The sequence below is a fragment of the Micropterus salmoides genome, unplaced genomic scaffold (assembly GCF_014851395.1).
Source record: "Micropterus salmoides isolate LMB-PRFRI ecotype aquatic unplaced genomic scaffold, ASM1485139v1 Ms_hic_scaffold_17, whole genome shotgun sequence".
NCBI lineage: Eukaryota > Metazoa > Chordata > Actinopteri > Centrarchiformes > Centrarchidae > Micropterus > Micropterus salmoides.
Window position 1 is genome coordinate 22,125,217 of NW_024040817.1, and position 27,410 is coordinate 22,152,626.

Genomic DNA, 27,410 nt, shown 5'->3' on the forward strand with positions numbered 1-27,410 from the left:
ACATCTTCAACCATGACACATGCTTTGTCTTCATAGCTTTATAGTTAATCAGGAATCCTCCTCCAATGGACTGTTCTAGAAAAGAGTTGCATCGTAAGCTGTATGGACAAAAATGTATATACAAATAACTTGTGGTAGAAGAAGTATTCAGATGCTAACAGTACATCAGTGTATAAATCCTGCATTTCAAGTAAAATCCTGCAATACACATTTAACGTAAGTGAAAGTCCAATATTATCAGCAAATGAAAGTGCTAATTGTGCAGAAGAATATTATATTGTAATACTGATGCATTAACGTGAAAGTAGTATATCAGTAGCACATAGGCACTTTTAGGCACACTAAAAGTACACTATTTCCCTCAGACATGTAGGCCTGGTGGAGTAAAGGTATTAAGTACAAGCACCTCATAACAATACATGAGCACTGTAGGCCTACTTGTTGTAATGTGCAGACTTAATGGATTATTGTAATGACCATTTCTAGGCTACTTAATAGCAAATGACTGTAGATATGACAGTGAGAAACTCAGGACTGTTTATTACTGTAATTACTTTTATACCTTCAAGTTAGTAAAAGGTAAAAGAGCAAGTAAAAAGGTATTTTTCTCAAACTGGCTAACCAGAATTTACAGCTTAGCTGATCTATTGAGCGTTTGTAAATTATTTTTAAGTTAATTTATTAGACAGTGGTGTAGCACCTGTTTTCCCCCTCTCTTTGATAAAAAAACTTCCTGTGGCGCACCAGTTTCAGCATGGGTCTCACCAATTTCAGCATGGGTCTCATTTCAAACCATGTTGCCTGACTGCTGCTAAGTAGGACTGCAACCTGGTTTTAACATGGCATAATGGCAGAATAAACACCTCAATATCCTGTTCCACTCATTTGAATGACAATGTACTCCATTTAGCCTAAATTACTGGGCGTCCTAAACTTGCAACATAATTTGGCTCCGTGTCTTGGGTTGGGTTCTGCTGTCACAAAAGGTTATTTTTTTTAAATATGTCACTGAAGAGGCGCAAGTTCCCATGGGGTTATGTTGCCACGCAACCACAAGCCCCACCTACAGAGGATGTACCTGAGCGGGGCTCACGTGACTGAGAGTTTATCCAATCAGGAGCGAGGACAGGTGCTTCGAGATGAGAGTTTCGGAGGCGGAAACCTGCTGGTTTAGTAGACGAAAGCCGCTCCTTATAAATGTGTCAATTCAGTTGTGCTTTTCTCAATAATTGTTGACGGAGAATACAGTTATTTGACGAGAGCAACAGAAGACAAATCAATTTTTTTCGGAGGTGGGAGATGTGAGAAGACAGGACACCTGGCTCGTGCGTAAAATGGATAGTGCTGCGACCCTTTGAAGGACAGCTGCTGTCACAGTTGTGCTCCACCGCTGAAGAAGACAGTTGCCTGGATTTCTATCTCAGCAAAGTCAAAAGTGTTTACACTTTGCTTTGGGTCATTTAAAGTGTCCACCTCACCTGTTGTAGCTCAGGTAAGTGTTCATGAGAGGGTTTTTTTTTTGCGCATTGTTCCCTTTTGAATCATGGCATGAGTTTGCTCTTCTGTTCTCACGACTCATTAAACCAGTTTTACAGAGAAGGTAAAAATGGTTACACTGGTTATTCATAGGATTAGTTGGTAGTTATTCTGAGTGAGGTGAATTCCAATTTAGAGAGGGAAAATCATGATACACAAAAAATGCATTTGAGCATGCGGGTGAGGATGAAGATGATGACGATTTTAATTAAGAGTAATGTTTTATAAAACTGAAAGCATGACAGCATTACAGACAGTTTTTAAAAGAGCATTTTGATGTTTCACTAGAAATAAGTGAGTTGGAAAATTCAGAAACCAGTTCAGAGCATTCAGACAGGTGATAAAATTACCTCATATGGAATTACATCATTTGAAAAAATACTGAATACAATGGAGCACATCTCAACTACAACTGAATTAATGAATATGGCATCTGTTTCCTCTTCCAGTACCCTCCCTCCACTCAAACATGACAGAGAGGAGCCCATGGTGGAAGACATTCCTGCCAAAGTGGAAGAGTGGAAGCCCCAAGGACACCGCTTCACCCCACACCTTTGGCCCAGACTTTGACCCTTTTGCACAGAAGCAGAAAGGCCCCACCGCAGCAGCGTCCAAGGCCACCGGTGACCAGTCTGTGCCGTCTCAACAAGGGACCAACTCCAACCTCCTCAGTGATGAAACCTTTGACGACGCTGGGCTGGAGTCAGTCTTCAATGAGCAGACGTGTCGCAGGAAGATGAATGTGTCACGCTCAGGTAGATTTAAGGAGAAGAGGAGGGTGCGCACGAGCCTTCCTAGAGAGGAGAAAGAGACAGAGAACGTGGCCCCAGGGACAGAGGATAAACGGTGATGGTGAGGAGCAGGAGGTGATCAAAGACTGCCTTATGAAGATGCTTGAAGAAAAGGAGGAGTACATGAAGATGCTTCATTCCCTTGAGGCATACCAAGAGGTCTGCTGTATGTTGGTCATGATGGTGATGATGAAGATGACAAGGAGTGCAGGAATAAGGTCATGTGGTAGATGAAATGAAATGAACCATTTTGCTAACAATATCCCATAATCAAAGCCCCAAAGAAGAGATGCATTAGAGGTACAGTTCGCAATTAAGAGCCCAGTATAGTATAATATATTAATATACCATAGTGTTTCAGTCACAGACTATGTCATTGGACATTGGTCATTAAATTACCTACAACCTTTAAAGCACATTCCTTGAATGTTATTGTCCGTCAACACTCCAGATAATGTGTGATATGCTTCAGAAAAATATTGTCCATAAGATGTTTACATTATTTCTGTAATACAAATAATATATGTTCGATAATGAAGGATAGTATAATGCTCCTTTTACAAATGCTTTTACAAAAAATGTTGATTCTAAAGGGGTTAGAAGGATGTTTATGAAGGTGTAAAATTCATTATTATGTGTGACAAAAATCACTTAGCAGAAGCTTACAGTCAGATGCACAACACTTGCCAGCAAAATGCATAAAATACCTACCACTGTTTGTCACATAATGTGTCCAAAACAAAACTGACAGTGAAGTAAGAAGTTAATGTTGTGATATCCAACTGAATGAGAACGGCCATGTAGCTAATGAAGTATGATCCAGCCACTGATGTAGTTTGCTTTGCAGGGACTACTGTATTTTTGGACCCCCGTGAATATTTAAATGAAGGCAAACTATGAGAAATAAATCTGAAAACTGCTACAAGTGATTGTTTGAGTGTGTGTATGTGCATGTGTGCTTCATTATCCTAGTCAATCCAAGTCTAATGGCGCCAATCTAGACTGTGCAAGGATAATGTAAGAGTTGTCTGCCATGAGAAAAGTGTCTTGAAACAGACACGGATGCATACTAAAAAGAAAAAAACAAAAATTTTACAGTTCATAGATTGCATGAAAGTGTGCATCATAAGCTAAAACTGCAAAAGAGATGATGCACATGTCTTAGTAGTCTTCTTGAAAGCCATGTTGGTACCTGATAATCACATACCTGGAAGAGGTGGGGATAACAAGAGGACCTAATGTGTGATTATCGCAGTCTGAAAAAGACATTAACAAGGAATTAGTGCCATTTATATATAGTGTCTGCAGGCCTAAAAAACAATTCAAGGGAGGTGCAGCACTGCATTCCTTTGTCAGTGTTAGGGTTTGAGGTCCGTGTGTCTGCAGCAGTCATGTTTATGTAACAGGATCATGACTGATGCACTTTTTATAGCTATAAAATCACGTTGTGAATTTTAGATTGAATGCATTAATATCTAATTATCTCACATCAGCTCGTTAACTGAGACGCAATAAGTAGATTTTCTTTAAATGTAGAATGAGTAAGGGTGAGTTGTAATGACATATTTCTAACACGAGGGGGCGATTTTGCCACTCTACAGCCTAAAAATAGAGAATTGAATAAAACTTTAAAATAAATTCACCGGGTTAGACTTCTTCACCTCTCAGTCGGAACCAGTGCTCATGCATAGGCCTACCACTTTATTTTACTCGACAGGTGTAATTCAAGGTGAGGGAAAGTTTATTGGCATCTTCAGCATGTAAATCGAGGCGACGACACCGAGCCAAGTGCCCTGCATGCCTCTCTCTCTCTCTCTCTCTCTCTCTCTCTCTCTCCGTTGGTCCCGTGTGTAGAGCGCGGGGCGGTAAGGTGTGGCCTCACGCTGTTCGCCTTCTGCAGTGCGCTCACAAGGGAATAAACCGTAAACAGCCATAAAAAGACCACTGTCGCGTGTTTTCAGCGTCTGCTATGTGGGTACAAATATGAAGTGAAATAAAAAACTTTCTGGGATTTTTTTTTCAATCGCTTGCAGGAGACGAGACGTCGTATACGGGGTGTCCTCATTAAACTAAAAATAACGCCATGAGGAGCGCACTATGAGGTCAGTTTGCTGTGCCCCCCCTCACTGAAGTTGTCTCTGCGAACAGGTGGCTATTTCGTAAGAAGGTAAGACATTTTTTTTATGTGACAGGTGGTAATTCTTATTCCCACAAAACTGCGTGAAGAAACCTGTCAAAGTAAGAGACATGGACTCCAACAAGAACATGAGCTTATTACTCTTATTACCCAAAGGCATAGGGCATCAAGTGTACCTGGCTCTTAATGTCTAGGCGTTTCTGTTTCAGTGGGAAGGTATTCCAGGTGCATTTTTGTCCCTGCATTCTAAGGACAGTAGCCTAGTCTGTCTTTTTTTGTGGGATTCGCATGTAAACGTTTAACCAAGAAAAAATAGTCAAACAAATGTGAAGATGATTGTTCTAACAATTTGTTTGCTGTCCCACAGACCTGATGCTCTATATGCAAACAACTAAATTGTTTACAGTATTTTATCATAGGCTTATAGTGTTGACTCTTGAGGTCGTGAGGTCATGTAATTCCTCTCTTATAAAACTCCAATAACAGAACTCCAATTTATGTATTTGGGGCCTCAAACAGAAGAAATTTGTCATTTTCTGTAGTGGACTTCTGAAACATATCATCAGTTCAAAATCGTGTTTTAACAATTCTCATAAAATTAGGAAAAGGTGATTAAACATTGTTTAGGTTGTTCTTTGAGATGTTAGAGAGGGTCAGTGGTCTCACCCTCTCCCCTGATTCATACAACAGACAATTTCATATCCTCAAGTCAGTTAGGACAGCCTCAACTGGGGCTCCGTGGTCTCAATCTTTTTCTTTCACATGAAGCATGTAGAAGTCGCTTGTTAAGGCTGCAGCAGCTGCCCCTTCCAGCTGTGTGTGTGTGTCTTCAGGAAGAACAAGACATACTAAAGGTCAAAGGAAAACAACAACTGGTGTGAGAGGTGCATTTCCACTGAGTGTTCTTCTAGAGCTCAGCAAAACCAGTGTCCAGCTTTGCCCCCCTTTAAAAGACCTACACTAGCAGTGTCACAGAGGCAGCTTGACATAGATATGAAGATAGAAATAGCAACGCAGGACAGTCCGCCAGTTGCATAGATGGGAGGCATAAACTGTACACACACACATGGACAAAGACAAGAGAGACAGATACAACAAAACAGGTTCTGTTCTGTGTTTTATTAAATAGCTCAGGAGGAGCATGTGCAAATTCCACAGGGACCCGAATGTGCACAATGCGTGGGCTGTTTTCTGTCTCTCACAGCCATGGAAGAGAAGAATTTGTGATGTCAAGAAGTGACTGTTGCTGTGGATAATTTACTCGCTGAGTTGCCAACAACATAGAGATTGAAACATGGTGACATAATCTTGGACATGAGCTGTTCCTGAAGAGTTGGCCACTTGTGCTTATCACCAGTTACTCTTGATGACGGAACCAAGAGACATCCTGTGCATAGTTGCATGTTCAGTATAATCTGGAAAAAAAACGAAAAAGAACAATGTGTATGCACGCTGCAGCACTTTCCTGTGGAGTTTCCTCAATGTGTTTTCCATTCACTTACCGCAGTGAAGGCCTTCGGTTGTTGAGCGACTGAAGGGTAGAGGTCCATTACTTTTCACACAATATGCTCCATTGTTCCTGTCTGAGTCCTGCCACAGGGCATTGTGGGAAGAAGAGGAGGACAGGGGTGGTGTGTGGGGGATGTGTCCGATTTCTCTGGAGAGGATGGAGCGCTCGCTGTTTCCTGTTTTGCGCTGGTGGAAGCGCTTCCTATTCAGGGAAGATGGTAGGAGGTCATCAAATAAATGTTCGCCTTAATGCAGTAGCAGCTTCTGACATTGGGGGGAGAAATCCTCGAAGCTCGTCAATGGCTGCAGTGCATGAAAATGATGGCAACTGTTTCTGGTATATTTAGGTATATCTGAGGCCTCAACATGCCAGCCCCACCTCCTCCCCCTCCGCCTCCCCTGGCTCCCCCTCCTCCACCACCACCGCCCAGCGCTGCCCTGCCACAGGTAAGACTGTGTGTGACTCTAACTCTCTCTCTCATGCAATTGTAAAAGCTTACTCGGATCCTTCTCACTGACCATCAACCATCGCTTGGAGGTTATTTTGCATTATTGATTGAGGTAATACATACACACACACACACACACATACACACACACACACATACATACACACACAAACACACATACACACACACACAAAGAGTAGGGCAGACAGCAGACTCTCAGTAGCAGAAGAGTGTTATGTTTCCACAGCAGGCGCACAGTGTCCTCATGTTAAATGAGTTGCCACTGCCAACGTAACTGCTGTCAACATAACTAACAATGATCCTTTCCCTTCGTACATCTCTTCTTCTTCTCTCACTTTGAATGTCATCCTCTTCTTCCTCACTTAACCTTTCAATTTACAATCATATAAAACAAAATGCACCAAATGGACCCTGCAAATGTTTGTTCTATAAAAGCCATAAATTATTAATTGATTATCAAAATAGTCTGGGATGAATTTTTAGCCAGTTGACTAATTAACACTAACAAAGCTGTGCTCTGTAAAAGATCTTTTTTCTCTGTGTGACAGTGTCCGTCAGAGCCTCCTAAGCTCCAGTCTGGTGGAGGAGGGGGTGGAAGGAATGCCCTGTTGGCCGACATCCAGAAGGGAGCCAGGCTCAGGAAAGTCACACAGGTCAATGACCGTAGTGCCCCTGCCGTCGATAGTAAGAGCAACATCCTTATCATGCTACCGATATGCTTGCGGCTGTCTGTCTTAAGACACCAAATGGTACTCATGTGCATCTACTGTCACTGTAATTCTCATAGTGGAGCTTAGAGGAAGGAAGTTTAATTGTGTTTATTTGTATGTCGAGATGCCGTAGTGAGATGTAGGGTACAAAGAGAGCAGGGAAAAACAGGAGGTAGTATTTGTTGTGTCGTTCAATGGTAGTATGTTGTTTCTCCTTGAGCTACATTTAAGAATAGACACACACACACACACACACACACACACACACACACACACACACACACACACACACACACACACACACACACCAAGTGCACACTTCAGGAAGGAATGCCCTATACAGATATGGATGCATTCAGAAACTACTATACAAGGGCAAACACAAGACTTTGTATGCTCGGTATACCATAAGATTGACAAAAAAGACTGGAAGGTTCTATGGTATATTTACTTTTTTTTACTTTATTAACTGATGTTTATGTATACTTTTTTCTTGTATGTATAGTATTTAAAAATCACTTTGAAACATTTAATACTCGTTTGCCATTATGGTAAACAGCTCTGTTGCACGAGTTTCCCTGCAGTTTCTCAAACAGAAAGCCATCTCTTTGACAAAAACACAACCTCATAAAGCAAACAGAGTCAACTCAATAATCTCTATACATACTGCATGAGGAAATGTTAGAGTTGAAATGTGGATGTCACCGCATTATATAATGCTTTAACAAAATGTTAATTCAGTTAGTCAAGGAATTAGCTTACTTAGCATTGTCAGTTACATGTATGTAACCAGACCAGTTGAAAACAGTCCGCTGTCTTTTGTGCCAAGGTATGTAATTGAATCAAATGATGAATATACTCATGTTCCTTCCTGAATGATTGCTCTCAGCTTCTTTATGTTGTCTTTTCAGAATTAAGTGCAATATTCCCATGACTATAAACCCTACTGAGCACATAAAAGACTATATGTGTTAACTCATTTGTCACTGAATATGTGATAATGGTAAAAAACCCGACCAAAACCTGATTGTGAAATTTTGATTAAAGCTAGGATAGACAATTTAGCATATTCAAGTTCTCTTTACACCCCAACAGCACTCAATCAAATCAAATGCTCTGACACACACAAAAATCTGTGGCTGTCAAATGACTATAATAAGCTGGCTTACCTGCCCGTCTGGATACCTACTTGCCTACTTGCTACTTTCAAAATCTAGTTGTCTCTTGCTGGTTTCTCCAACGTTGCCTACATCAGCTACACCAAATGTACATTGACGCCATTGTTCTTATTCATTTTCTTAATCATTTGTAATATATGTGTGTTGCTCCCCAGAGCCCAAGGCGGCTAGCACTGGAGATATAGCCAGCAGTGTTGCTGCTTCTCAAGGTTCATCAGGTGGAATGGCACCCATGGGACCCTCTTTGGGGGGGCTCTTTGCTGCAGGATTCCCCACTCTCAGGCCTATAGGACAAAGAGACATAGCAGGCAAGAACCCAGGTTGGTGAGAAATGTCTTGTTCTGAATCTTGTATTTTGTGGTCTTCTCTGAACATTTTCACATCCAAATGACTCCTCTTGTACGTGTATTTTGTTTGTTAAAGTGTCGCGATCGAGCTCATCAGTCTCCATGAAGCCTCTGTGGAACCCCCCCACACCAGCAGACACAAGCAGCGTCTCTGAGCTTCACAGGACGGCGGAGCTCCGAGGCTCCGTCCACCGTCTGCTCGCTCCTTCGTCCTCAGCTCCTCCCTCCCCCTCTCACAGCAGCAAGCACCCGCCTCCTTTCCCCAATTCCTCTCCCCCTCCACCTCCACCTGCACCACCCTCTGCTCCTCCCCCACCTCCCCCACCTCAAGCCATCCAGGACAGACTGGCCAACAAGCCTCCGCCTCTCCCCTCCTGCCCTCCTCCCCCACCTCCAGCCCAAGTCACCAAGCCCACCTGGCTCCCCATCCAGCACTCCCACCACGCCACCATCTCCCAGCCCTCTACTCCTCCTCCTCCTCCTCCTCCTCCTCCTCCTCCACCTTTCCAACCTCCTTCTGCTGTTCCAGGGGATCGCTCCTCAGGTTGTTTCTACTCGCCGTCCCCCTCCTCAGTCCACTCTGAACCTTCTAGATTCTCTATCTTGCGGGACAGCCCACTGGGACCTCCTCCACCACCTCCTCCTCCTCTCCCAGCTTCTGTCACCCCCAGCTGCCCATCCACCCTCCCCCCTCCACTACCCAAGATGGCTCCAGTGCCCTCCCCAGCCATGCGCTCTCTGCCTCCCTCATATCCCTGCAACGCTCCCACCCGACGGCCACCTGCTGTGCCCAGGAGTGCAGGTATGGACCGAGGAAATGTCTTTTTTCTAACCAATGACTTTTCAGTTAATGACAAACGGAGCGCTGCTGCGAGGTTGACCAAAAAAGAACCTACTGTCATATTTTTTTGGGAGTTAGCTTTCCAAGGCAGTAGTTTTATGAGGTGTTTTTCACTCATGTTGAAACACAATGTGCAGCCATAAGCATCGCTAGTGAAATGGCGCCAACCTATGAAACTGATGATGAAGATGTAAAAAGGCACAAGAGAACATATTATTCGAGAACACATAACTTACAAGAGAAATCCATTTCACAGCAATATTTGTTTTCCATTTAATTTACAAGTTAGACTCAGGAAGGCAGCCTAAAGCAGGGCAGGATAGAGAAGTGAGCTTGTGACCGGAAGGATGTAGGTTCAATCCCGCAGGCCAGAGAATAAATCTGGGTTGGGAAAGTGAAAAGCACCGCTTGCCCCTCCCTCATTACCACCCCTGAGTTGTCCTTAATCCCAACTGCTCTAGCAAAACTGCTCAGTAGCCAGAAGATCAGACTGTGTTGGACTGGACAGCTTCCAGGTGTGAATGTGTAACTGTATGAATGTGATCAGCGCGTTTCTGAAAAAGATTGCATTGCTATTGCTTTATCTATCTAATTAAAGGTGGAAGAAAAACATTACTTCCCAACCTGAGGTTTTTGGGAACCCTATAAGGGGGTCATACATTGAATCTGAAGGGAGGGAAGATGATCACAAAATTGTAACATTTTGGCTTTTATCTAATCTTTGCTTTGTTCTGTGAAATACTGTTTTCTGACGTTTGAGTCATGTCTGTAAAAATTTGTCAAATAAGTAAATTCAAATAAAGATCATCACCATGTTTATGGGGGAGGGTGTGTGTGTGAAAGTGTGTCTCAGTTGTCATAGAAATTGTAGATTGTAGATGTTATATTGCTAACCCCTTTGACTCCTCTGCTCTTGTCACCCATGGTAACAGGTGTGGGTCGGCTGGCCCCTCCTCCAGCTCCTCCGGCACGTTCTCCCAGCACCGAGCTGTCCAGCCGCATTCCTCCCCCTCCACCACCACCTCCCCTGCCTCCATCAAGTCTCAGAAATGGACACCTGCACAGCCTCGGTGAGACGATGTGTATCTTACAATACACATGAATATATTTAACGCTATTAGTGGATTTTATAATAGCGGAGTGACTTGAAATAAGAGCAGCAGAACAATATGTTACATTTACTTTTATTACATTTTATTTCAAATAGTTCTTACCTCTTATCTTTTTTTAATATTTTCACAGTTTTTAGTGACTCGCAGCAGTTTTATTTAACTTGTCTGATGTATTTCTTTATATCTGCTTTTATTTCATGGTATTTATATTGTTTCTTGTCATTCAAGTTTCATTTAATTTAGAATAGGGGAGCTGTAATTAACTATAATTGTATAGATGAAAAATGTGAACTGTACTGACAGTTCTGTAGAGGGAAAAAGACAGAGAAGTGTTGTCATTTAGGGGTGAGAAGGTGACATGAGTTTATTTTTGAAGAAGCAGATTTGGGCAAGAACTTGAGTCATGTATGTGAAAATGAAGAGAAAATGGTAGCCTTGAATTGCATTATTACTGTACATCTACTACCGGCAGATGATTTTGAATCCAAGTTCCAGTTCCACCCTGTTGAAGACTTACCCCCTCCCGATGAATTCAAGCCTTTTCCTCGGATCTACCCCAGCAAAGAAAACAGAGGTAGCAGCACAGAGCACTTGTTTTTTCTCATCTTTATCCGTGCCTTCAATATCATCTATTGAGTTGACCCCGCCCCTATACCCACACTGATTTCCTTTCTCTTACAGTGAACCCCAAAACACCTGGGTTAAGGACACACCTCAGATGAGTCAAGGCTTCACCATGTCCTTTACCCTTTCCCACACACACACATACACATATCAGGAAGTTGCACACAATCCTCCTTTTTTTTCTCATGACAGCTCATGACAATAACACAACTGCCATGGACTTATTTGGATGCAGGCTCTGTGTGTGTGTGTTTGTGTTTGTGTTTGTGTTTGTGTTTAGTGTATTTGTGTGTATGTGTGTGTGTTTGTATGAGTGGCAAACAGGGTCCCGCCTTATACTGACTATGTGACCTCTGACCCTTTTCAGTGTGGAATGTTTTGAATGTGTGTGAGGAGGAGGGCTCTCCCTACTCATGCTCGTACACACATACCCTCCATGGACAGCGTCTTCCAGTAGCTATATTTAACATGAATCATATCACAGTCTGTAAGCATTTCAGTATCTACATACAAAATAGTATTTTGGTTTCATCTCTGAGAATTTTGTCACAATCTGTCCCTTTATGCAGTAGCACTTTTAGTGTCAAGTCTACAGTTAACCCAGACACAGGTCAGCAAAGCTTTGTTAAAGACAGACATATGCACACTGTGGTCCAGCAATAACTACATCTTGAGCACATGCTCCAACAATGTTCTCCCTAAACACCTACAAAAATGTTATAGCAAGACAATCCTCTCAAGATGTCATGTTTTTTCCTTTTTTTTGGGAATTCAATGACCCACAGTATATTGCCTCTGTTAGCAGGAGACTATGTTGTTTGGCTAAGGAAACCTCATCTTAAACTCAATGTGAAAAAAAACTACCACTGCAGGATATGCTAAGCTTGGGGGTTCACAAATCCTTGTACATATCGTCGTGCTCTTGTGTTTTTTAGTAATTGTTTTTATAAGTAACAAATCTATAAACATGTAGAAGAACCATTTTTACCGATATAGGAGTGCATCTGTTTTAAGTTACACTGTTACTGTCTGTTAATAATAATGAATGAGGAATACTGTTTACTTTCTCCCACTGTATTAACTGACACTAACACCTGTGAAGACAGTGCCACCTGCTGGTTCAATGTGTAAAGTATCACAAGGTGTGACCACCAAATAAACCACAGTATTTTGTTTAAAAAGTTGACAGTCACTTTATTGATCACATTAAGACTAATATTAAAACCGGCTTCTCAACAGAACACAGAAATCATTTGGTAATTGAGTGTAGTCTTGATGTGTTTGCTTAAAAGAAGAATATCAAAGCTACAGAAACAGGAGAGTCTAGATTTAAGACTTATGTGTGCGCAATATCTTAAAACAGCCTCCAGCACATATAACAGGTAAATTTCCCCTTTTTTTCTATGTATGGTATATCTTGCAGAACAAGTTTGTCATTATTATACAAATGTGAATATCTAAAATGAAAGAAAGCCAGTTTTAAACTCCATGTAAGGATTGCTGTTGTTTCATGTACATTCGAGAAATCAGAATGAAGCTGCACTTAATGTTGCAGGGCTCAACAATAAATCCAGTCAGCATGGATATTGCAGCATATGCACGTGCAATGCACCTGTCTCTCAGTTATTTTGACTTGCCAAACAGGTGTCTCTAATAACAACAATGGCTGGATTACATCAGGGTGTGCCAGTGCCACGGAGTGTTGTGTATGCTGGTTCACTGAGAGCACTTGTCTCTGATGCCATATAAAAATACCCATTTTACTGCTTAAAAGAAAATGAAAAATACCAACGTTCACATTATCTTAAACACACACCATGTAGTCAATATGATAAGGCAGTTTGGTTACACGTTCTGAACACTCACTGCAGACTACAGTTACCATACAGGTAAACCATACCATACAGTACAAGTTATGATTTTCTTTTCAAGGGGGGGGGGGGTCAGAGCCATAAGATCCGGCTCCCTTCAAAAAGCCCAATTCCCATCCCTACTACAAAAGGTAACTGCATAAGGAAACAAACACATTAAGGGAAATTTCACTGCCAAATTTAGTAACAGACATCAAACATTCACAGATTTTCTTTTACCACAGATATTCTGTGACAGAAAACTGCACACAAGGAAATGATACAGTCTTTTGAATATTTTTATATGCAGAATGACATTGAGTCATTTTACCCTGGTCTAATTTTCTTAAATGCAAATGTGCGACTGGAGGTTTTCGAGGTTCTTGTACAAATAATCAGATTAAAAACCCCATTGGCTCAAATCCACCACACAAATCTTCACACAGGAAGAGTTTACATGTCACACTCCACACAACCACAATGCTATCTGTAAAACTGAAATACTTTCAGGTAACCTGAGAGACTCTGCAATAATAAACTCTGCACCAAAAGTATTTCAACCATGAACTTATAAAAAGACTGGAAGACTGCATGAGTGAGTGTCGTGGCCCAGAAGAGACTTTAAAGTTCATCATGTTTGTAAGTGAACTCTCTGGAGGAAATGAAGCCATCTTTGTTCTCATCTTCTTTGACAAAGATGTCCTCCACCATGTTCTCATGTAGAGTGTCGTTGGGAGGGTAGCCGTGACGCTCAAACTCTTTCCTCAGGTATTCCTTCACCTGGTAGATGGGGTCAGAGTGAGACAGAATGAGGAAAAATATGACTGAAGTGACAATATATTTATAATAAAATATAATGAAAAGAGAAGATAGACAAATAAAACAATTTCCAGTTTCATCTTTTCAATTAAGGATAAATCTAAAACCAGATGATTATTTGAGAAGTTATTGTATGCACAATGTGTTCAACTTCCACATTAAAAATAATCCAAATATTCTACAAAACAGAGGATATTCCTTTGTCAAACATGTAATTTCAATGTTTAATTTCAAGTTACAGGTTGATCCAAATTACAGTGTAAATTAATTAATTAACTACATTGTACCTTTACTGTAAAACAATATAACAATATATACAATTCTACAGAAATTGCTACCAACCATAGCTACCTACTTGAACCCTTGGCTACTCAAAGTGCCAACATATATTTGTCCACATACAATTTACAAACACTGTGATTATAGTGTTTGTAGGCTAATATTAAAAAGCGTACATGCAACTTGCTCTTGTACATATTTTCTAATTTCTTGACACCTGATAAATCTTGCAATTTGACTGTTGTGAACTGATTTTTGAGTATTCTGATTGGCCTTGATGGTCTGTTTCAACTCTAACTACATAATAGCAATTATGTTGGGAAGGGGGACCTATACAGTATATCAGGTATTTTACAGAAATATTTCTGCCTTTTTTCATACTGAGACACCATCGTCATTGAACTTTGTTAACTTTTTCCAGTAGGTAGAGACCTTTAAAGAATTATTCCCTTAGAGAAAAGGTTGGCTAACACAAGCAACGCAATCCTTCACCTCATGCTTGGAGAGCTTCCAGTCATCGTTGAGGTCCATCTCCTGGAAGGACTCGTGTGACCTCGGTCCATTTCTGATCTCAAGCACCTCGATGACGAAGGTCAGTGTGCTCTCAGGTGGGATCTTACCTGACCGTGGACATCATCACAGTATAAGAGGTCAACTAAAACTCAGACTGGTTGTCACTTGGTTGTCACTTGTTTCTGTAAGCATGCTCATTGTATGTAGACAACAGTTGGTTTGGGTGGTGCGTCAGAAATTATGTGAGTGAATGCAGCAACACATTTCAGAGTTAAATCGTGAGTAAATAAGTTGAAAACATGTTGTATGTGTTATAAGAAGCAAACTTAGGTTGCATTATTAGTCATATCAAGTGATTCAGATTGCTGTTGTCGTGACAAAGGTTAGTTAGGCACAGAAGAGATGTTATTGGTTAGTGGTTTCTACTTACCAGTACAAAGCATAGTATTGGTCACATGCTCCATTATGAGAAAAAGTGGACTAATAATCCTGAATGAAACCTTCATTCAGTTTGGGAGTTCTAGAAAGCCATTCAAAACAAGACACATATTTATAATAACAATGTCTAACACCTCAAGACAGTGCCATGTATCTGTATAGCAGCATGCAGTGAAGCTTGTGTATATATGGATACATTCAGTACCTCTCCCTTCCTTCCCATAGGCCAGGGCTGGAGGTATTACGAGTTTCCTCTTCTCTCCAGAGCACATATCCTGCAGGCCTTTATCCCAGCCTTTGATCACTTCTCTGATGCCCAGTGTAAACCACACTGCCTGCTTGTCACCATGGATTCGACTGGTAGACAGACACCAACATAAAAGTGGAGACTGTTACAGGTCTGAAAAGGGAAGAACTGTGAGAAGGTCTGGCAGACCCCCTATTAAAGACAATAACGTGTAATTACAGTGAAAATCTGAGTTAACACTGCTTTGCTACTGGGCTAAGCCTGGCTATAATTTCAAAACACTGCAATACAAATAACATGTAATTATTATTTTTAATCATTTTAGTGCCAAACATTGTTTAAAATTAAATGTTGTCTAGGCTCAAATAGGTGCCTTATGTATCATCAGACACTTCTTTTTGTGAGTATTATTATTATTATTATAGGTCAATGAGTACTGAGATTAATTGCTGTCTGAGTGGAGAAAGGGACAAAGTGAGAAGAATTCTTACTGAAGATTCTCTCACATTACTGATGGTAAATCTAAGAAATTAAAGGGTTGGTTCACCCACATGACAAAAACACATTTTCTCACTGCAATCACAAAAAACAATCCATGTTTCCTCACATGCCCCTTGTCTGCCCCATCCCATGCTGAGGTTTAGAGATGTATTTTGGAGATCTGCTGCCAGTGTTTTGTTTGTGGTGCTTAAAGAGTAAGCCTACCATAAAGAGTTAAAGAGATTTTGATTCTTCCATTGTCCATGTTGAGTGACCCTTTAATTCCTTTCAACTGTTTTATCACGTGACACAATAAACATAAGGAACCTTACCATGCGCGCACTGCATAGACTGCCGAGTATAAAAGGCACTTACATGAACACCAAAATAAAATGCTGTAATATTTTACTGCGATTGTTTAATTATATCGAGCACTTTTCGAATGTAAGCTGTTTATAAAACTGAAGAAGAGTGAATACAGCAAATTGCTTCCACTACAGGTAGCCTATTGAAACGATATCTTCTGTTATCAGCTGTAACGTTACAGGAACCAACAGGAGTAATGTTGAATGCTTCTTCACTCCTTACTTGACACTCATATCACGACTAAGACTGTTAGGCCACTGAGTCAGCCATGAACATACCTGGAGTGAAACATGGTTCCATTCTCAAAATATCCGTCATGATGCACCAGCAGAATGTCTCCATACTTTGATTTTCGGTGACACAGAAAAGGTCTGTGCAGAACTTCTATGTTCACCTCAGCTTCAGGCAGCTTTCCCCCGCTGACATAAGCCAGCAGGGAGGAGCACAGCCCGCTCAGCAAAGTCAGCAGCATGCTGCCACACTCAGCCTTCTCCAGACAACGCAGAATAAACAGATTGCTATGATGGTTTGTCAAATGTTGAAAACCAGCAGCAAGTCGTGCAGCTGGCCTGGTCCTCTACGTGGCAGTTTCATCATACGTGTTGTTGCGGGAAGTCCTCTTCTGATTGGCTGCTTTTCCTAAAAAAAATCCCTCCCCCTCTCATAGAGATCCTGGCATCAACTTAAGGGGAGTCTGAAGTGTAGGCCTAATCTTTATTAATATACAGTGTTTAAGGAAATTTACAGTCATGCAGGCAGATTATCCACTAATCACATTTTACTGAATTCATTTTGATGTAACTGAGAAATTTCTTCATGCTGTGTGATAATCAAAGATATTTTTCTAGCTGTTGTTGCAGTATGACATTCATTTTCCTCCTGTCGGGTATTCTGGACATTCACTTCAAGACAAGCTACACTTTGGCTCATACATTTACAGCACTGGTTAAAGCAGTCTGCTGTGTGCTGGTATAGATTTACATGCACTATCACACCATTGCACTTCATCAATACACGTTATGTAATACATTGCACAGGAATAAACACATATACACACCCCTGATTTGCATACTACAGTACATATAGTATCAATAATATCATTGCCTCTTTTGGAAAAGGTTTTTTTTCTCTCTCATTACAAAAGAGGTTCAGAACATAGCTTATTTCTGCGTCAGCAAGTCATAGGCTACACATTCTAACTATTTTCATATGATACAATCAATAAATCATTAAAATGTTCCCCATAATCACCAGTGTCCACAACAGTGCTACAGCCATTGGACTGACAGTAACAGAGAACTGCTCCGTGAGGCCAATAAAATAATTAAACCCCCCATTGTCGATTCAAAGCTGACTCCCATGACCTTTCATGGCTCAGAGCAAGCACAACAGCTTCCTTTAGTACCCCCTCTCTCTCTCAGTCCATCAGTTATTTTTTAAGGGGTGAGACTTCAATAGAATCTGAAGTGTAATCCCTGTGTTCAGAAGAGAAGAGGAACCGCAAAGTTGCAATCTGGCAATTTTTTCACCTTCCAGTTCAGGTGAAATACTTGCAACCAGTGGAATCAATGAAGCAAGAGTCGGTGCATCTAAGCTGCCCAAAGGACCTGCAGAAGACATGGAACAAGTGCAAGCGGTTACACTAAGTGTATATTTATATTTACACTCAGAACCTGCCAATTTTATGCAGCACACTTCCACATTTCTACAATTGCCTCTTTATTAAAGGAATATTTAGGGAAATACGCTTATTTGCTTTCTCACAGAGAGTTAGATGAGAAGATCAATACCACACTCATGTCTGTATGTTAAGTATAGAGCTACAGCCATGAGTCGATTAAGTTAGCTTAACTTGAAACAGGCAGAAACAGTTAACCTGTATAAAAAAGTCTGCCAACTAGAACTACTAAATCTAACAAATAAACATGATATGTCTTCTTTGTTTAATCTGTACAAAAAAAGCAGGAGAAATTACAAGAAGTGACAGGTAATTTAGCTTTTTTGTACTGATATATATATGTATAAGTGAGCTATAGAGGTGCTGGTAGTCGTTTGTTTAACTTTTAAACAGAGCCAGGCTAGCAGTTTCCCCCTACATCAGTCTTTATGCTAAGCTACACTAACCGCCTCCAAGCTTCACAATTAACAATTCAATTCAAATTAGCTTTATTGGCGTGAATGTGTAACAACAATATTGCCAAAGCATCATACATACTACATAAGAACAATCAACCCCATACATTTCATTAAACAACTAATTAAAGCGTAAAGTAATCACACGAAGCATACAGACAGGAGAGTCTTGTCAACTGTCAGCAAGAAAGCAAGACGTATGTTGAACTGTCCCTTTAAGCATGTATAAAGCACTTAATGGACACTTAGTGTACGTTTGTGTCTGCACTCTGAATGCTGCCAGTGAACATACCCAGGAAGATAGGACTTGCAGGTCTGAAAACCAAAGTCCTTTCCATCACACTCCTCCATCCCTTCATGTCGGTAGCCATCGCCACAGTAGGCCCACTTACAGTCTGAAGTGACGAAGGGAAGGAGATCAGGAGAAAGTAGCAGTGGCAGAGATAGGCAGCAAGGGAGGGAGGGAAGAGAGAAGACGTTACTAATTGCTTTGGCACTCTTGTGTGTTTTCGTAATGCCAATACAGCATTTTCCAGCTAATTTAATTGAACAGACAAGCAGAGAAAAGTGAGGCGGTGGCAAGAAAAGAGAAGATGAGATTAATGAAAGATCAAGGAAAGGTTTCACAGTGCTTGCTGCTTTTATCCTCTGCCATGTGGGTTCAGACGCTGCAATGCACTGTAGTTATGCTCTGCAGGGCATTTCCTAAGCAGCTGGTGGTGCTTGTGCAGCAAAAAGCCTAATCTACTTTGTATTTAGAGAATAGTTCAGATTTTTTAGACTAACATACATAGTTTTTTCATCTCAATTCTTTGTATACTGTACACTATATAGGGGGGTATCATGTTTATCTGTGAATAAGGTGTTGTTAAAACTAATTTACAATTTATTGCATTAACAGTAACACTTTCTGCAGATCATTCTTTACCCACACTCCTTTTCTTTACCTCTACACTACTATGCATGTGTTCAGCTCAGCAAGAGATGCATGTAACTCACTGAGGCAAGCATCGGTGACAATCTGGTTTCCATCATCACACTCCTCTCCGTGTTGGGCCTGCACCTTTCCGTCCCCACACATACCAACTCTGTCCGGGACTTTCTCTGTGGACTGGAACGGCTGAAAGGGCTAAACAAGTTGTAAGAAAACAAACACAATCTTAAAACTTCAGGCAATGAGAAAACATGCACTGTGAGTTTGGCTTTAGTGGTTTGAAGGAAAGATGAAATTAAGTTTTATGTAACCTGGTACATATAGTAGATGTCCAAAAACTGTTTTCAACTAAATGTAGCCCAGTTTGACCAAAAAAATCTTAACTCAATGTCCAATGTTTTCAGAGCTTTCAGCCCCATCTTATGGTCTTCCTAAGCAGATGGACTTTGCTCAGGTGTCATTCTATACATGACCAGATGTTTTGACAATAACCAAGCAAACTCCATCCACAGAGGAAGACTGGGAAAAAGCTCCTGAAAAGTGGAAGCAAGTGGACCTTGAGTTGAGATTTTTGAATTTTTGTCAAACTACTGTTTCTGAGGTCAAAAAACAAACTTTCTAATGTTCTAGATCCATAGTTGTGAGCTGGAGGATGGCGGGAGACATCATGGGATGCATTCAAGTTATGCTATGTGACTAATGTAGCATTATCAATTACGTGCTCATTGGCTACTGTTTGATAAACTACAGCATCAAGCACTGGCAAATTGACAAGAGCTACTGCTCAGCATTGTAATTACATAACACTCTCATAGTCATTACCTGTATGGGCTTCCATCCATCTTTATCTTTGAAGTAGAGCCCCCTCTGATCCTTCCTGAATGCTATTGCGTTGTCTAAATGTATTCGGGCCATCTCCTCCTCACTGTTCACCACAAATATCTACACACATCCGTACAGGGGAGCGTGAAAGCTGATGATGAGTAACAACTGATTCCATGTATTCAGTTTGGGTGGTAATATTGTAAGGAAGCAGTTTATTAGTAAGTTCTTACTGCAGGGACTTTATGAGTGCCTCCCCGTTGTGTGTAGCTTCCAAAAAGATTGGAATCACAGTCGCAGCGACCTGGTGGACCAGGAAGACCCTTCTCTCCCTTTTCTCCCACTAGATAGAGACCTGCACAAAAACAAAAAAGAAATGTGGGTAACACATATGTACCTACACTGTACTTCCATATTAAACATTGTAAACGTGTGATTTGAGGCTGATTGTGTGTAAGTGTGTGAGTTACTGTACCTGTGGCAGGTGGACCAGGTGGGCCTGGATGGCCGTTTGGACCGGGGGGTCCTGGGGGGCCCATGGCTCCTGAGGCTCCAGTCTGGCCCTTCATGCCCTGTGCAAACCAGGCCACATCCCAGTATTAGAAAACACACACACACACACACTGAAGGTGACCTACATGCCACTGCCACTTGTGCATAGCTGTCATAATCCAGTCCATAGGGGAAAAAATGTGTGTGCTTGTGTTACATTATATAAATGTGTAGACTGGGAAGATCTAAGACGCCAAAGACACTACAGCCCCTACGGAAGTCTATAATTAGAGCTGGAAGTAAAACTCGAGTGACTGAATTAGCCGGTGAGAGTGTCAGTGCACCACACAGGGTTACGTGATGCTGTTAAGTGTTTGAAATTTGTGCAACATGCATCTGACACACAGTAATCAGGCATATTACAAGTCAAACACCCACATACTATATACAGAGGGAACCAAAACACCCCTGTGCATTTGTATATGATTCTTTCTTGTCTTTATCCACCTGTTTGCCTCTCTTTCCAGGCCGTCCAGTAGGCCCTCTCTTCCCCGAGACTCCTGGTTCTCCTTTTGGTCCCAACACACCCTGTGAAAGGAGTTGAGAAATAGTCTGTTTAAATTGTATTGTTTCCTGTACTCATTAATGAATCATTCCTACCTTCTGCCCAAGCATCCCAGGCAAACCAATGGAACCCTAAATAAAGACAAAATGAGAACTTGATGTGAGAAAAGTCATTATCCCAGCAGAGCAGGCACTAAAATGTTTAATGTTAATTAAAGCTGTCTCCAAGGTTAAGGTCTCAAGACAGCTTGAAAGCTGAAAGTCTCAAGTCATGAACCACTTTGGATACTAACCAATAACTGAGCAAACTGTTGTAGAGTTTTTCACTCCCTGATCAAATTATTATGTCCATTATAACACCACATGAGGTGAAGTGCTCATAGTGAAAGCCAAGAATAAATGTGCTATGATGAGTTACACAACACATTATTGTAAAAAAACAATTTATCAGCAATAAAAGAAAATTACATTTCTCCACCAACCTTATCGCCTTTTGGTCCCGCTGCTCCACGGTCACCACGAGACCCCTTTTACAAAAACAAAACAGCGAGAAACATTAAATGAAGGCTTTAATAGTGTTGTAGTGATAAATGTGCACTGTGAGAAGTGATTCTGAACTTACCTTCTCTCCTTTGTAACCAGGCAAACCCTGAAAGGATACACGAGGAACATAACGGCAGATAAGATCAAAACTTTTTCTTTCTTTTTCTTTCCTAACATATACATAAATATACGTATGATGTTGTAAAGATGTGACAAGCCTTTATCCCTGGTGGTCCCCTCAGTCCTGGTAATCCCATGAGTCCCGGATCCCCTTTTTCACCCTAAAACATAAATATATATGACTGTGTTTATGATATGGCATACGCATTTTTATAAAACCTCAAGACTTCTTAAAAGTGCCACGCAACACCAGTAGTCAAAAACGTGTTTGTTCCTGCAGGTTCCATGACACTTACCTTGGGTCCCTCTGGACCAGGCCATCCCGGTTGTCCTTGTTTCCCAGGGAGGCCTGGCGCCCCTGTACGACCCTGCAGAGATTCAAACATCAGTGGCAGTACTTACTGAAACTGTTCATCTTCTGCTCCCTCTTCATTGAACTTGCTGCAAACGTGATGTAAAGCTGGAAGAGTTGGTCTCTTGCTTTAAACCTTTGCAGATACTCAAAAGTCTTTCTAAAGTGTTAACAGTCTGACATGTTCACTCATGTGTTTAATCCATACAAAAAATGACAAAATGTGGTTTATACGCCAGGCTATTTCTTGGCCAGGTGTAGTGACTACCCTGAGACTCTGCTGGTAGCGTGCCAACTTCTCCCTGTATTGTTCTTTTAATCTTATCAAGCTATTCCATTGAATTTTGACTGATTTCTACTTTTGTGCTGATCATCTGCAACTTTTCATGTTCATCAAGAAATTTCTTTCACTGCCATGTTTCCCCTAAAAAGGAGCTACTGACTTTCATTGAGACTGACCAGGTTAAATAACAAATTGACCTCCTAGGTTTTCCTAATCAGACATGACAGAGTATAGTACAAAATATAGTCTCAAAGCTTTAACAATGCCCCTGAGATTTGCTAATTAGTAGACAGGAATTAAGGCTTAATCCATCTTGCTTCATCGCCAGTTTCCTACAAGCCGGGAAGCCAAATATATTACACAACAGCCTCGCATCTCAGTGACACCTGGACAAGTATCTGAGATCTGCTGCCATGCTAGCAGCGTGCTCTCATTTAGCTGCCTGTCATTAAAACAGCAGCCTGTAGAGGCACCATGCACCTGCTGCGGTGTGTGGAGTGATTGATCATGGAGAGCAAAAGCACTTAGGGAGATTAAAGTGCAGATGTGGAGTGCTGGAGAGCCTGGATCAGCAGGACTGGAGTCCAGTACACAGGCCAATGGAGCCAGGCCAAGTACAGGAAGAGAGAGAGAGAAGGAAGACACAGAGGAAAACGAAAGAAGAGGGGAATGATAGAGAGATGAAGAGCAGGAGGATGGCGGGAGACATCCTTGGATGCGTTCAAGCTTAATATGTAGTTAGAGCGGCTACTGAGACTAATGTGGCATGACCCATTTAGCAGCTGCAGAGGATATTCTGAGCATATCAATAGACAAATCAAATCACATAGATGAAGGATGCATAGAGGGCACAGTGGCGGCAAAGAGAGAGAGAAAGATATCCAGAGCTCATTATTTCAAGGACATGCGAGATGGACCAGAGAGAGATGAGCGGGAGAACGAGACATGTGGAAGGTTGGGTGTATCACCTTTGACCCTGGACGTCCAATTTCTCCCTGGAGGAGGACAAATGAGGGGAGAGGAGTTATGGCACTCATTAGAGCAGAGAGAAACACAAGGACACACGCACAAATACTTCTACAGCTAAACATATTAGAGACATATTTCAAAAACATAAACACACACCTTCTCGCCTTTTGGTCCTCTTAGGCCAGGTAATCCACTTCGACCCTGAAAAATTTACACTCATCTCTCATACTGCTAAAACAGCATCATACGTCTGTGAAAAATCTATATTAAAAAGGTAATTTACATTAATTTCCAAGCTTGTTTAACAATATTTCCATCTACTGTCTTCAATGGCTTAAAATGCTAATTTCACTGTCGAATAGATGTAGGCCTACTGTGATATAATCAGACTGAACCACTTCTGTGAGGTTTCCAACACTGTCTAATATTTTGAAAAAGGGCCTTACCTCTGGGCCCTGGGGTCCTTGAGGTCCTGGATATCCAGGTGAACACCCAGGTATCACAGGTTTTTGTTTTTTCCGTTCCTCTCCTCCAGAAACACTTGGCTCCAAGGTGCTGATACCATCCTTCAGTCAAACATACACAAAATCCAAGAGAATAGGGTTTCATTTAGTGGCAGACTGTGAGCATACAAATATGTGTAAATGAGGTGTATTTATGCAAGCAGGTGTGTGTATGTGTTTGTGAACACCTACGGAGGTGCTCTGCTTTAACAGCTGAGATGGTGGGGGGAAGAGGGGAGGCGGAGGCGGTGACATGAGACAACAGGGGTCAAACAGCAACGGCTCATCCAGCAACCTGAGAGCTGAGGGGAAGACAGACAACAGCGCGTATCACCGAAAGGCTGCCGTGATGAATGACAGGACAAGCATTCCTTGTGTTATCTAATGGCCGGTGTTACATTACACTCAAACAACTTACCTGAGTGGCCTGAGAGGATGCTGTCCATGTAAGAGTGACGGGACAGGGCCCATGCAGGACACAGAAGAATGTGGAAGGACACTGCAATTTTGACCAGGTCCATCCTGCCAGGCTACTTTTCCTAAAATACACAACACAAGCTGTCAACCACACACACACACACACACACACACACACACACACACACACACACACACACACACACACACACACACACACACACAGGAGCTTAATGCAGTTACTGGCAGCTGTCATTTTTCCTTGCTCCCTCTAGAGGGTGTCACTATCAGATTCCTCCCTTAAGCCTCTCTCTCTCCTCATAGCATAATAAACTTGTTGCAGCTCCACACTGCAGCAGATGCAGCCACCGCTGTAATTCCAGCCGTGCCAGAATTAGACCAAGGAGATGGAGTTGGGCTGCCTCTCAGGCTCTCGGGCTTATTATGACTTCTGCCACTTTATGACACAAGTCAGAGTAACAATAGTAAGGCTGTCACAGGTTCATTCACAGAAACATTTACAATATGCTCACATTTCATCTGGGGAATGCAGGTCAACGATAGTGGATGCAGGAAGATGTTAGTCCTAAAGTCCTAAACAAATGATAATCCCGTGTTGAACCACATGTGTTTTGCAGAAAATCTGCTGCACCGGGTTCAACTAGTAATCCAAATCTTCATGAGTATGGCTCAACATTTCCACTTCTATTCTGTCTAATTAAACGTGCAGCATGCCCTGATGATCCAGGCGCGCATAATGGAAGCAAAGTCATCTACATCCGTGGCTTTTAATGCACAAGATCAACCTTACCTTCCACTTGAAATTGTGCCGCACTTATAGGCTAGACACGCCGTCTGGCGCTCCTCTAACCTAAATGAAATGCGCGTGGTGCAGTCAAACAGACTGTGGCTCCTCTGACATTTGCTGTAGCCAATCCTGACCGCTAATAAATCTGATCCACTTATCGACCCGCTTCTTTCCCTCCGCCGGTCAATAACAACACAATTGAGGAGGAAGGATCTTTTTCTCCCTGCGCTAAATGCCCAGCAGAGGCCAGTGAGCGGAGCCAACACACCGGTGGGCAGCTCAGTCCCAGAGGGTCTGGATCAGAGGCTCGTTAACTGTTGTGTCATCTGGATCGACTTCAGTAGCCTACAGCTGGCTGAATAAGTGGGATGGCACCGACATTTGAAGTCGGCATGCTACACTCACTGCTCCCCAGCAGTGAAATGGCGCCATCTGCTGGATATATTTGTTCGTGGTAGAAACAATAGTAAAAACAATGTTCCATTTTCTTACATAACTGTGATGGACAGTAATTAAGTACATTTACTCAAATACTGTATCTAAGTACACATTTAGGGTTTATGACACTTTCTACTTCTACTCCACTACATTTCAGAGGGAAATATTGTACTTTTTACTTCACTTTACTTGCTTATTTTGACAGCTTTGGTAACTATTAGCCTACTTTACAAATTAATATTTTTGTGAATGCATTTCTCTCTGTTTTCAGAATTTCGAAAGTTGATTAATGGACAGTTGCACTACAATACATAATACTTAAAAATTAGCTCCCACTCAAAATTTACAACAGTAAAATCACACTTTTATCATATCTAATAGTATAACAGTCACAGGAAATGTTTCTATCTGCAATGAGTAGTTTTACTTTTAATACTTTAAGTACATTTTCCTGATTATACTTTCACTTTAGTAACAATTTCAATGCAGGAATTTTACTTGTTACAGAATGTTTTACAGTGAGGTATAAGCAGGCTACTTTTACGTTTTAAGTAAAGCATCTGAATGCTTTGTCCATCACTGACACACACACACACACACACACACACACACACACACACACACACACACACACACACACACACACACACACCTCACATACACACACACACACACACACACACACATATATACGTATACACATATATAATAAATAAATGTAAGAAATTATAACACTATAATAATAATGATAATAGTTGCATGTAATCCATGTTACAAAGGTCTTCACAAGGGCAGAAAAATCTAAACTGTTTAATCAAAACAGTTAAAAAACAGATAAAAACACAAACAAACAAGAAATACAGTTGAAACATAAAAAAAGAAAAACAGTTGAAACAGATAAAAAAGGAAACAGATGTAAACCAAGAAATTAAAATACAGTTAAAAGGAAATTTAAAGTCAAATATAATTAAAAAAGGTTCTCCAATAAAAGTGTTTTTAAGAAGGGACTTAAAGGAGTTCACTGACTCAGCTGACCTGATTTCCTCAGACAGACTGTTCCAGGGCCTTGGGGCCCTGACTTGAAATGCTTTGTCCGCTTCAGTTTTCAGACGGGTCTCTGGAACACACCTCTACTTGATGATCTCAAAGTATGTGCCAGTGTGTATGGTACTAAAAGGTCAGATATATAGCAGGGTTAGAGGTTATGAGGTTTAAAGTAATCAGTACAATTTTTAATTCTATTCTAAAACATGCTGGGAGTTAGTGTAAAGAGGCTAATACAGGAGTGATGTGATCACGTTTCTTTGTTCTTTGCGGGCAGCTGAATTCCGTACAATCTGGAATTGATCAAAAGATTTTTGGATCAAACACGTAAAAGGGCTGTTGCAGTAATCCAGGCGTAATGAGATGAAGGCATGTAAATGGTCTCTTTAAAAGTGAACATAGATCGTATTTTTGATATATCTCTAAGATTAAAAAACACGATTGCACAAACTTTATGCTCAGCATGGACACTTATTAGACCAAGTTTAATAACTGTAAATACTCTAACTAACAAACTGGTGTTTTACCGTACACGACCTTACTGTTTTAAAGTAAAAAACACAAATGACTTCATGAATGAATACAAAACATATTTATTTTACTTTACTTTACAACAATAAAAGTCATTACACCAATGTTAGGAAGTGGCATCCTTTAAATAGGCTACAATATTGTGTCTTCAGTTGTTCATATGACTATTGATTTATAATTGCTTTGGCACAAAATGCAGCCTTGCAGATC

General features: G+C 41.2%; 4 protein-coding genes and 1 long non-coding RNA gene across 5 annotated transcripts; 2 read left to right on the forward strand and 3 right to left on the reverse strand.

Annotated features, from left to right (window-relative positions):
• Nucleotides 1-1,151: 1,151 nt before the first annotated feature.
• On the forward strand, nt 1,152-3,252 carry LOC119907029 (proline-rich protein 15-like). The gene is made up of 2 exons (XM_038724568.1): nt 1,152-1,492; nt 1,986-3,252. The coding sequence occupies exon 2, from the start codon at nt 2,006-2,008 to the stop codon at nt 2,384-2,386; it is 381 nt and encodes a 126-aa protein (XP_038580496.1). The 5' UTR covers nt 1,152-1,492; nt 1,986-2,005; the 3' UTR covers nt 2,387-3,252.
• Nucleotides 3,253-4,183: 931 nt separating this feature from the next.
• Nucleotides 4,184-12,726, forward strand: wipf3 (WAS/WASL interacting protein family member 3). Its single transcript, XM_038725153.1, has 8 exons — nt 4,184-4,494; nt 6,321-6,420; nt 6,992-7,127; nt 8,487-8,651; nt 8,755-9,480; nt 10,452-10,589; nt 11,104-11,205; nt 11,313-12,726. Exons 2-8 carry the CDS (start codon nt 6,340-6,342, stop codon nt 11,351-11,353), a joined length of 1,389 nt encoding a protein of 462 aa, XP_038581081.1. The 5' UTR covers nt 4,184-4,494; nt 6,321-6,339; the 3' UTR covers nt 11,354-12,726.
• LOC119907396 lies at nt 5,569-6,331 on the reverse strand. The gene is made up of 2 exons (XR_005445098.1): nt 5,967-6,331; nt 5,569-5,879 (listed from the first exon to the last, which is right to left on the reverse strand). It is a non-coding gene; the product is annotated as an uncharacterized LOC119907396 (long non-coding RNA).
• A 561-nt stretch (nt 12,727-13,287) lies between the features above and the next one.
• LOC119907395 (peptidyl-prolyl cis-trans isomerase FKBP14-like) lies at nt 13,288-16,847 on the reverse strand. Its single transcript, XM_038725154.1, has 4 exons — nt 16,526-16,847; nt 15,360-15,511; nt 14,696-14,823; nt 13,288-13,885 (listed from the first exon to the last, which is right to left on the reverse strand). The coding sequence occupies exons 1-4, from the start codon at nt 16,717-16,719 to the stop codon at nt 13,727-13,729; spliced, it is 633 nt and encodes a 210-aa protein (XP_038581082.1). The 5' UTR covers nt 16,720-16,847; the 3' UTR covers nt 13,288-13,726.
• Nucleotides 16,848-16,953: 106 nt separating this feature from the next.
• LOC119907001 (acetylcholinesterase collagenic tail peptide-like) lies at nt 16,954-25,576 on the reverse strand. The gene is made up of 18 exons (XM_038724524.1): nt 25,191-25,576; nt 24,381-24,520; nt 24,155-24,264; nt 23,906-24,025; nt 23,616-23,660; nt 23,459-23,485; nt 22,152-22,223; nt 21,954-22,016; nt 21,815-21,841; nt 21,675-21,719; nt 21,289-21,324; nt 21,136-21,216; nt 20,612-20,708; nt 20,370-20,491; nt 20,137-20,256; nt 19,380-19,509; nt 18,673-18,775; nt 16,954-17,854 (listed from the first exon to the last, which is right to left on the reverse strand). Exons 2-18 carry the CDS (start codon nt 24,481-24,483, stop codon nt 17,785-17,787), a joined length of 1,371 nt encoding a protein of 456 aa, XP_038580452.1. The 5' UTR covers nt 24,484-24,520; nt 25,191-25,576; the 3' UTR covers nt 16,954-17,784.
• Nucleotides 25,577-27,410: the final 1,834 nt, after the last annotated feature.